Raw genomic sequence first — 11,406 nt, forward strand, 5'->3', positions numbered from 1 at the left:
GGGGGGGGGGTGAGGGCTACATGGGAAGGCGGGGATGCAGGAGGGGGACAAAGAGGCATCGCTCTCCACGGGGGAGCAGGATGGGGACCTGGGATCGGGGGGTGCCATCTACACGGCTGGATGAGGGGGGCTTGGGATGGGGGTGCCACATACGTGGCTGGACGAGAGGGGCCTGGGATCAGGGGAAACCACGCATGTGGCTGGATGAGGGGGGGTACCACCTATGTGGCTGGATGAGGGGGGGGTACCACCTATGTGGCTGGATGAGGGGAGCCTGAGATCAGGGGAAACCACGCATCTGGCTGGATGGGGGGGTACCACCTATGTGGCTGGATGAGGGGAGCCTGGGATCAGGGGTGCTAGTCCAACTCCTACTCCCTTCCCCCCTCCCCCGCAAAGATAGAATACAGTCATTTTCAACATTCTTGATAGATGGATTGGGTATTAAACTAGAATTTACAATTGTGGGAGTGTAATGAGTGGTCTAGGGTTGGCTGCTTTAACAGAATGATAAATACCAACTATTATGGTTTCAACTGGATGGATGATGTCAGTGTGAATGGCTTCTACCTGTCAGTTTAGCTTCCCAGAGTAATTCTTCTCATTGATCTAGCTTGGTTTCATCCACCCCCATTATGCATGCAAGAATCTAAATTGTCACATTTGAAATGGGATCCTGTAGATCTTTCAGCAGCAGGTGCCTCTTTGCATCTGCAAGGAAGGGACTGTTGGCAGAGTAATGCCCCAATAGGTCAAGTAGGCAATGTCGGAAAAGATTTTGTTTCACCCAGAGGAGAATGTGAGGCAATAATCTGTCCATGGTTGTATCCTGAACTAGCCTTTTATTTCTAAGATTTCCCACTGTTGCTACCACCGGTGCAGCTCCATCAGTGGGAGCATTAATATAATCCAGCATTTTAACCCCAGTGTCATTTAAATTTGGTGGTCTAGGCAAACTGCTAGTTTAAAATACCAGTGTCTGGTCTATATTAGAGCTTCTACTATGGCTAACAACAGTATAATTGAACCACTGGAACTGCAGAAAAAGAAGTAGACGAGCTTGCAACAACACTGAATGTCAGTAATGTCTAAGAAATGACATCAGCAGAGACTTGCACGTATGAACAGATGGGGGGTAGCACAGTTGTACTTGAGCATTAGTCATTGTGGTTCATATTAGGCACCTTAGTCTTAAACCTGCAGTGTTTGAGGCAGTTAAATACACCTCTACCCCGATATAACGCGGTAAAGCAGTGCTCCGGGGGTGCGGGGCTGCGCACTCTGGTGGATCAAAGCAAGTTCGATATAACACGGTTTCACCTATAACACGGTAAGATTTTTTGGCTCCCGAGAACAGCGTTATATCGAGGTAGAGGTGTATAGGCAGGCTTTTTGTGACATAAAAGAGAGATATAAGTACCATGGAAAACCCAATTGTTCTATTTTTTCTGGTTGTCCTGAGCAGCAATTGGTGGGGACAAAATTCAACACCTGATCCCCACTCAAACACATCACAGCCCCACCGTGGCCACTGTCAACACCCAATGATGGCTGCAGCCCCTTCAGAGGAGTTTCAGCCACTAAATCCACATAGCTGCAGGGTTTAAATAGTCTGGAAAACCACCCAGCTGCCCTTTGTACAAGGGAAATTTCACTGCCCAACTATGCTTTTCATGGGTTATGAAACTGGTCCAAAGTCTTCCACTCTCTACGGTTTGATCAACCACAGTAAAAAGCACAATTCTATATTTTTTCTTTTTAGGATTAAATCCAAGGTGAAGGAGAATGTCAATAGTCACAGTACAGCTTGGTCAGTGTGGTAACCAGATTGGTTATGAGGTGTTTAATGCTATCTGCAATGACTTCCACAGCACACATGGACTGTGCTCCAAGAAGGAGAATGAATCCTATCAGGAAGCTTGCAAGGAACGTTTCTTCAGTGAGGAGAAAACTGGAGGTACAATTTTTAAGGATTTTTTTTTCATAGCATACTGAGCCTGTTAGAAATAAATAATACTTTGCATTTCTACTTAAGGATGTGCTTTAGGTATATTCATGAACTTACCATCTCAGCCCTGTTGTCATCAGCATTTAACAAATGGCAAAGTAGACACTGAGAGGGGAAGTGACTTGCCCAAGGTCACATACCAAGTCAGTGGCAGAGCCGGAACAGCTCCCTGCTGTGCTGAACCCTGATTCTGTGCCTTAATCCCAAGCCCACCTTTCTCTTTCTTACAGTAATAGAACTATTGCAGTGAGCTTTGTTTTTCTTGTTTTGTGCCTCTGATTGCCATCATACATTCATGAGAACTAATAAAGAGCTTTTCTAGATGAGAAACGTTTTTTTTCTTTCCAGATTTCTGTTTATTACACACGTTAGGTAGATCAGATTAAGTACTGGGGCATGAAGCCCGTCCATTTCAAATGCTAGCTGACATGAATGGTTTCCCTACTGAGAAGGACTCCTGTCTATGTACAGTTTGCAAAACACTTTGGGATAATGAAAGGTTCTATGTAAATGTAAAGCTTTGAGAGTTAAATCCCGCTCACCTTATTTTCATGTACTGCCCCCCTGAAGTTATTGGGATGATTTGCATGAATAAGAGAAGTATGATCTGGCCCTTCGTATGTTTTTATGCCCATTATGTGAACATTGTTTTCTTGTTAAAAGGTTTAAGTATGATGCAGTCTTTTTGATTTTGCATTTTTCCCCCTCTCTCTCCAGTACCTGTTGCCCGGGCTGTACTTGTTGACATGGAACCTAAAGTAATCAGTCAGACCCTCTCAATGGCTGCGAGGTCTGGCCACTGGAAATATGACCATCAGTCACACTTCTGTCAGAAACAGGGGTCTGGAAACAACTGGGCAAATGGGTATAAATGATCACCGCAAGCTTTGCTAATAATAATACAGCATGTGAATACTAAGCAACTGCCTAGATTCACAGCCATCCTCTCTTAGAAGCAGAACTGTTGCTGCTGTGAAGTAATACACTGCATGCATAACATTACCCTGATTTTACTGCTATTATAGACTGCTTGTGCTCTTTTTGCAAGGAACTGAGATTGGTATTAACAGTGAAGACCTACTATTCAATTACAGAAAAGTGAACAAAATGTCACCTAGACATCTAACTACTTGATTTGTGGGTGCAGAGTGGGAGGCTAATTTTAAAGATCGGACTCTTAATGCAAAATAAATGGCACAACAGAAGAATTGAGGATTGTTCACTACAGGCAGCATTGGTGATATAAAGAGTTAGATAAACGGATCGGCATTTTTAAAAGAAGGAAAAGCTACTTTATATGTTTGTGTGGTTGACTTTAGATGCTTTTGTTTTGCTATAAAGTAAGAGTTCTTGCTCTTTTTGCTTTCTCTCTTATGCTGCAGTTACTCTGTTCATGGGCCCAGGTACAGAGATGTTATCATGAACCTGGTACAGAAAGAAGCAGAGAAATGTGACCGACTCAGTGGATTTTTCACAGTAATGAGCATGGCTGGTGGCACAGGATCAGGCATGGGAGCCTTTGTGACCCAGTGCTTAAGGGATGCTTTTCCAACCTCATTTATACTCAACCAGGTTATCTGGCCATATGGAACTGGTGAGGTGAATGTTAAAGCTCCATGAGTGTTCTGCAAAATTTTTAATCAGTATTAAAAGGCCAGGCTAGTGATAACAAAACAAAAAAAACCCCTACACTTGCTTTACCTTCTGGTGTTACAAATAACACCTAAAATGCCTATAACTGAGATATATTGGAGAAAGGGAGAGAATTGTTTCTTTACAGTTTATTTACTTTGTGTATTTAATATCACCTTATGTATAGTCAGTTTCATTGTTTGCCTGCAGTCAGTTGCTGTGGGTCTTTCAAAAGTGAAAACAAAACATAACTTTTAAAATGTGATTGTAAAACGGCACGTCCCAACTATGAGACTTATTTCACTAGTGCCTGAGGCTAACTTAGTGCGTATAAGGCCCCCATTGCCATAGTATGTGAGCACATCACAATTTTTCTCCATGTATTTATCGTTTCAACATCTCTGTGAGGCACAAATACTATTATCCCTATTTTACAGATGAGAACTGAGGCACAGAGAGACTGGGGGCTAGTGTACACAAGAAAGGCTTTGCCAATACATCTGTAATAGAGACACAGTTTATAACCAGCATAAGGAGATCTTTTGCCAGTATAGTTAAACTGCCTCCCCAAGCAACATGACCTATGCAGACAAAAGGACCTGGGGGCAGGGAGGGAGGTTTGCTGGCATCGCTATGACAGACAGAGGTGTGAATTTTTCCCCACACCCTGTACTGACATAGCTATTAGTGTAGACCTGGCCTAATTGACTTGCCCAACGTCACACAGGCAGTCAGTAGTGGAGCAGGGAATTGAAACAAGGCTCCAGTTTATTACATGGCAAGTATAATCAATACAGCATGATCCTACAGGTTCGTTCTCAGTATCTTGCTATGAATGCAGCTGTGGATGATAAGTCAAGGCAGGCCTTGTTCACTATCCAAGTGGAAGCTAAAAGTGTTGCTGAATTGGGTGCAGGATCTTGGTAAAGGGGGAATCAGTCACTCCATGAAGAATATCAAAAGAAGTGACATAAGTTACATAGACAAAAATTCTTAATTTGTTAACTCATCCTTGTTGATGTGTGTTTTTGTTTCAAGGTAATTGTTCAAAACTACAACTCAGTTCTGACACTCTCACACCTGTACCAGTCATCAGATGCTCTCCTTGTTCACGAAAACGATGCCATCCACAAGATCTGTGCTCAGCTAATGAATATTAAAAAGATCTCCTTCAGGGATGTAAATCAAGTAATTGCACATCAGCTGGGAAGTGTGTTCCAGCCCACGTATTCCTCAGAAGGCGCCTCACAGTATAGCAGAAACCCACTAGGTATCTAATTATAACAACACTTTCTGCCATCTAATGCTTTCATTTCAAGGATCTCAGAGCACTCTTCAAACAGCGAGCTAAACATCAGCCCCCCCTCCGTGAGTTGGGTATTATCCCCTCTTTTAAAGATGATGAAACTGAGGCAGAAAGAGATTAAGTGAGTTGCCATTGGTCATACCTCAGTTTTGCAGCAGAGTTAAGAGTAGAGCTTCTGACACCCAGTCTCATGCTTTACCACCAAGTGATGCTTCCTCTTTCCAAGAGGCTGGTATCAGCCTGGGACTAATGTACATTTTAGGTGAAACCATGTGCAAGTCAGTGGTTTTGTTTCGAGTTTTGGGGTTAGTTTAGACCTATATGCAAACTGAAACCAGATAAAAAGGCTTGCAGAAAAAGCTGCAAACTATAATTAGAGTATTATGCTGCTCTTGTTAGTGATAAGACAGGTCTGTGGTGTGTGTCATCCTGAAACGAGAGAATTAATTTATCTATAGTGCCAAGATTCGTGGTTGCTACCCAAAATTTCCACTTTGGCATTTGCCCATTGGTCCCTGCAACAATAGACTCAGAGTGCAGCCAGACAAATGCAGAGGAGGGTTTATTATTTTCTATATTCCATGTCAGACAGAAATGCGGGGTGGGGTGGGGGAACGGGCTGTTTGTGTCTACATCCTTATGGGTGATAAGGAACACAGGGTCATTCCTTCTGTTGTTCCTGTTTCTGTGTATTTATGGTGCATCTTCATTGTTTTACCCTTTTGCTATACAACCTTTACCATGAAGAAGGGGAAAACAAGTTTCAGTGGTCTAATGAAACATGATTAAATGTCATAAGACCATTAGACTTGCCATATTGGTTCAGAGTAGCGGTCTGCCTCGTCCAGTATCTTTTCACCAACAGTGGTCATTACCAGATGCTTTTAGAGGGAGGCGGAAGAAACACCCTAGCGCAGCGGTTCTCAAACTTCATTGCACCATGACTACCTTCTGACAACAAAAATTACTACACAACCCCAGGAGCGGGGACCAAAGACTGAGCCTGCCTGAGCCCCACTGCCCCGGCTGGGGGGGACCAAAGCTGAAGCCCTAGGGCTTCTGCCCTGCGTGGTGGGGCTCTGGCTTCGGCTTCAGCCCCTGGCGGTGGGGCTTGGACTTCAGACTTGTTGGTGCCCAGGGCCAACACCAGCCTTGGTGATCCCATTAAAATGGGATCATGACCCACTTTGGAGTCTTGACCCACAGTTTGAGAACTGCTGCTCTAGTAGACAACTATGGAATAACCTGCCCCTAGGGGAGATTTCTTCCTAACCCACATCAGTTAGTAGCAGGTTTTTGCCCTGACTCATGAGCATTTATATCCCCTCTGAATAATTATCCTATTTGATGTAACTGAATTACTTATTGTCTATATATATATATATTCAGTTTTTAAAAATGTCTCATAGAAGCACTACTTTTTTAGTTTTAATTTTTTCCATTTCGGTGTCATGTCATATCCTCATGGTCTTGTATTATGAGAGAGTAAATAAGAGCATTAGTTTGCCTTGTCTATCTTATTTGTTATTTTTTATAGTTCTACCATGTCTCTGCTCTAAATAGTCCCAATCGCATACAGAATGGGCTTTCTGCCTCTAATCATTCTCATTGTTTTTCTTTAAACTCCTTTGATTTTAGCTCTCTCTCTGAGATACGTTCATTGGAACTGATTTATACTTTGACCTAACAAGAGCATTATAATACTATCACTGTTTTCTATCCCATTCTTTATATATTCCAGCATATTTGCTTTTTTTGACCCTACTAAACAAGGAGCAGATTTTTTCCCCAGTGATTGATCTGTGACCTCTCCAGAGTGCTAACATGCCAATATAGACCCCAGCAAAGCATATGAGTTTTTCATATTGTTCACTGGGATGTGTATGACTTGCACTTATCTACTCTGCATGTTGCCCCTTCATCTTGTGTCATTAGGTCCCCATGAAATTCCTCACTATTGTCTCTCATAGACTAGCCTAAATATTATTTGGGCAGTCATGGCAGCTGTTTTTTGATTCTCAGGAGACTTAATGGAGTCTTTAGTTCCCCATCCTGAATTCAAGATGTTGGGTCTTCGTAACATACCGCAGATGTCAGAGAACTCCCTGGCATACAGCACATTTACTTGGCCTGGGCTCATCAAACATCTAAGACAGATGCTTATTGCTAATGCTAAGATGGAAGAAGGTAAGAGGTGTGTGCACACCCTGGAAATCAATCACTCTTTCAACATAAGTTTCTACACATGGAATAAGGTTTAGTGCCTTTGAGAACTCACCGGATAGCTTTAACCAATTCAGAAAAAAGTAGCCCCCTTCATCTAGACATCTCCATATACCCACCAGCTCTTTCAACTAATAACACTGCTGCCATAAGACCTTCCAGTTCATCCCTGCTTTAGCTCCCAGACCTCTCAACTAACTATAAATATTAAGAATATGTAAAACAAAACATTTGGGGATTTACTTCCATGATTCACTTGGAACAGCTCTAGGATTCCTAGTGCTACTTTTGTTTTTTATTACACTTTAATCCTTCCACTTTTACCTAGACAGGCGGTGAACTGTAATATGGCTTCCAATTAATAGGTTAGGTGCCAGCAAGGCACAAGAATGGTGAGCTATTTATTGTGGACATTTCCTATGTGGTAGGGATAGTGACTGCAGTGGGAGATTTCCCTCCATAAGACCTGCAGATTGAGCTCCATTATCATCTAAGAGTCACGTAACTGCTGCTTGATCAGTGAGTGGAGCCTATGTGCTGTGGCACACCCTTGGCCAGACGTCCAGTGCCAGGTACTTAATAGCACTAGCACTAGACTGTCTCCAAGTAACTTGCAGTACCTTTTTCTGAATGCAGCCATATTTCACATCAGGAAGATAGGAACTGAAAAACGTAAATTAGTTAAGCACCATCACATGATTGAAATATGGATTTTAGTTTGTTTCAAAAACTTCTGTTTCTAGGTATCGATTGGCAGGTGCGACCACCATTGCCAGGGCATCCTGTCCCCCCAAAAGCCTCTCCAAATAAGGCACTACATTTTAACACCTCCATCGCCAACCTGGTTGTCCTGCGAGGAAAAGATGTGCAAAGCATTGATCTAGGTGAGAAAAAATACACAGTACATTAGTTATTCCTTCTTCCGTCTCCCACTGTTTTCATTGTATCAGTCACTGGCGAAAGTGACAAAAGCCGAAGGCTGCATACTTTAAAGATTAAGGTCAACATTCTCTCTGCAAACACATTCTAACGCCCAAGGCTGTGTTATGCAGTCATGAAGGACTCCTATATTTACATACGTAGACGCTACACTGGCAGTATCTATCAGGGCTTCCTAAAGCAACTTGCGGGAAAGGAGAGGTACGATCAGACTGTAAAACTAAATTCTATCTGTGTGATAGGATTCATTGCTATAGTATACTGCTACCTGGAAAGATACTGAGCCGCTACAGGAGCGGGAGACATCATAGCTTGCTTATCACAGAGCACTGAAGCAGTGCTGGGGTACTTTTATATCCTGGCCTCACCACATTGTGTGGGAAAGAACCAGTTTGAACAGTTACACTTTTACTAGGCCCATCAGGTGGAAATATTGCTTGGAAGTCTGACTTGATCTGCCAAGCAGCAGCTGAGGCTTTAGAGAACTGGTGGAACAGAGATACATGGATGACTTACTGCAGCTGTTTTTATTTTCACCTCAGGGTCTTGTGAGATCACCCACCTCATTCTACACCACTCCCAAAGCCCCAGCTTCTAATTATTAGCTGGGACACAGCGGACATGAGAACAAATTACAGTTTTCCTTTCCACTTATGTTGGTTTGTGAGGTTGAATGGGCAGTATCTGCAGGAGCTCCGTGTTGCCCTGCCAGGCACAGAACCAGTCATAAACTAGCCTTTTTCAGGGTCACTTTTTAGTCTCCGTATTCATGCAGTAGATTTAAAGCAGAGGTTCAGAGTTCTAGCGTACAATACTCAGTGTAACATGCTGATTGGAAAATTCTAGTTGAACCTATAAAGAAAATCACTTGGTAAAACTTCATTAGTCAGAAAAGACTGTCATATTCCCATTGCAGGAGGTTTCAGAGATCCAGCATTGTATACATCCTGGCTAAACCCTCAAGAGGCCTTTACTATATGGAAAACACCAAGAGCCTTTAACAAGTATGAAAAATCTGCTTCTTTGGTCAGCAACAGCCAGTTCCTGCTGAAGCTTATGGACAACATTGTGGGGAAAGCTTGGAATATGTTTGCTTCCAAGTAAGTGAAAATAAGACGGTTAGTTTTTCATTTAGACTTTTCAGTGTTTTCATTGGAAGTAAATAGTTGCAAACACACGTCTCAGTTTAAAATGCTTCACAGATCATTCTGATTTGGGATAAAAAGGTGTCCCTTAACAGTAAAAGAAACAGTGATACCTTCATTACAGAGTGTGTGTAAATATGGTGGTAGTTTTCCAAATAATGTTCTTGGGAGATTGGGGTATAGAAGCCTCTGCGTCACAGATTCAAATCCAAGCCAGGCTGTAAGTGAGTGCAAGTTGCTGATCAACCCTGCTGTAAAATATGAGCACAATACATACATATAGGAGTACATCCATTCCTGCAAAGAGGAGGAACAAAGCTCCCACTGATCAAAACAACTTAAGAGGAACCGGTGCTACGTGGCTGATTTCCTAGAACATTAAACCAAATTCATTTCAGAGAAAACTTGCCAGAACAAATTTTTTTTGCAGGGCACTCAAAGACAGTAACGCTAAGTCCGGCCAGTGGCTATTCCCTTACCTTTGTTAAATGGTGGGTGGCCTGGAACCATTTCTCCATGGCACAATTGCCTTTTTCCCCCAGCAGTCTCTGCAGAGGAACTTGAATGATCATGGAGGCTGTTACGTCGATTCTGGAGGAACCAACTCTAGGGTTGAGGCACCGTGGCAGAGCGGTGGGGGGCAGCTTGCACTACCTATGTAGTATCGGTTTGGTAAATAGGACCGTTTCCAGTGTAGTCAAGTTGGCACTTTCACCAGCACTAAAAAAACCCCAGAGTTACTTGTCCATTCCAGACTATCCATTCTAAAACGAATAGATACAAACTCTTTTACTGATCACACGGTTTCTAGGTTGTACCCAGACTTACTGCTTATTCCAGGAAACAGTAAGATTCCTGGCTTGGTTCAAAAACATTTTGGGCGTTGCTATGTTTATAAAGGCTCTGACCCCTGAGGTTTACTTTTCCTTAAAACCAGACTTTAACTCAAAGAATAATGGCCTCTTTTCTTTCATCACATGAGGCCAAGATTATTGGGCGTCAGAGGGCAAGTGTCCAGTAAATGTGGGAATTAGCCACACGATCTGTGTGAAGAAGAGCTGAATGGTTTTGTTCCTCAATGTATCATCTGTTAAACTCATGCAACAAACAGCAGTTTTAAGTTTGTCCCGCAAAGACTACTTGACACTTTGCTCATCATAAATGAGTAAACTGCTGCCTCCAAGTACAATAATTGCTTTTAGTGGCTCTGCTGAGATTCAGAAACAAGCCAGAAAATGCTCTTTGCATTTCCCCAAAAGCCAGCCATTGAACTTGAAATTGTATTGTTCCTTTAAAGCAGCATACCTGAGGCTATAAACACTATTAGAACTGGATTATGTTGTACTATCCAGTATGAATTACACAATAAGAGTCCAAACAAACAATTCAGTTCTGGTTTACAGGGGTGGAAACAGCTCATTACAACCAGCTCAGTCTGATGCTGTACTAGGTGTCAGATTTTTAGGGACCAATGATTTGTAATGTTTTGCTGTCTAGTTCTCGGTTGTTTACCCAAACTCTTTGCCCCCTCAGAGCTTATGTTCACCAGTACACTAAGTTTGGGATCGAAGAGGAGGACTTTCTGGACTGCTTCACAACTCTGGAACAGGTTATCTCTAGTTATGCCAGCCTTTGATTTTTCAACTACTTACAAATAGGGCTTTGTCAGAGGGAGTACACACTGAAAGGCTTTCTGTGTCAGCTTCCCCAAGTTGAAGTGGCTAAGGGAGGTACAGGAGTGTAAATGCTCTTTTTGTTGTTGATGGAATAGTAATTTACGTCAGGACTGAATATATTCCTTGTCTCCCATACAGACAAGTGTATTTTGTATATAATGAATTTATACATTGAATATTTAATAAAAACGTTTTATTTTTCAGTACATTCTCCTTAATTTACTCTGATTTGAAGCCCCCTAACTTCTACTCCTTCTCCCCCTGGCCGTGCATATTTTTCCTGAAGAATTTCCATAGCCTGAATTTTTTTTCAGGTTGAAATCTAGCACCTGAATTAATATTAACTGTCATGGTATAGTAGGACTGAAGGATGCTGTTAGTTACAGTACTAATACAATTTGATCTTTCACTTTAAACTTTACATTCTAATACTTAGCCTACGTGTGTTTTACCAATAGCCACCAAAATACCCATTAT

General features: G+C 42.3%; 1 protein-coding gene across 2 annotated transcripts in view; it reads left to right on the forward strand.

The window, feature by feature from the left end:
- The window catches only part of TUBD1 (tubulin delta 1), an 11,410-nt gene extending 344 nt beyond the window's left edge, over positions 1 to 11,066 (forward strand). Inside the window, exons 2-9 of one of the 2 annotated variants that reach the window (XM_026656581.1) lie at positions 1,763 to 1,957; positions 2,726 to 2,873; positions 3,391 to 3,607; positions 4,679 to 4,910; positions 6,969 to 7,133; positions 7,913 to 8,053; positions 9,025 to 9,208; positions 10,787 to 11,066. In XM_026656581.1, coding sequence (XP_026512366.1) covers positions 1,786 to 1,957; positions 2,726 to 2,873; positions 3,391 to 3,607; positions 4,679 to 4,910; positions 6,969 to 7,133; positions 7,913 to 8,053; positions 9,025 to 9,208; positions 10,787 to 10,889 — 1,362 coding nt within the window. In that variant the 5' untranslated portion in view covers positions 1,763 to 1,785 and the 3' untranslated portion in view covers positions 10,890 to 11,066. The remainder of the gene's footprint in view (positions 1 to 1,762; positions 1,958 to 2,725; positions 2,874 to 3,390; positions 3,608 to 4,678; positions 4,911 to 6,968; positions 7,134 to 7,912; positions 8,054 to 9,024; positions 9,209 to 10,786) is intronic. The other variant, XM_026656582.1, reaches the window with a different exon arrangement.
- The last annotated feature ends 340 nt before the right edge of the window (positions 11,067 to 11,406 follow it).

Source organism: Terrapene carolina, unplaced genomic scaffold (genome assembly GCF_002925995.2).
Source record: "Terrapene carolina triunguis isolate 2854851 unplaced genomic scaffold, T_m_triunguis-2.0 Scaffold231, whole genome shotgun sequence".
Classification (NCBI taxonomy): Eukaryota; Metazoa; Chordata; order Testudines; family Emydidae; genus Terrapene; species Terrapene triunguis.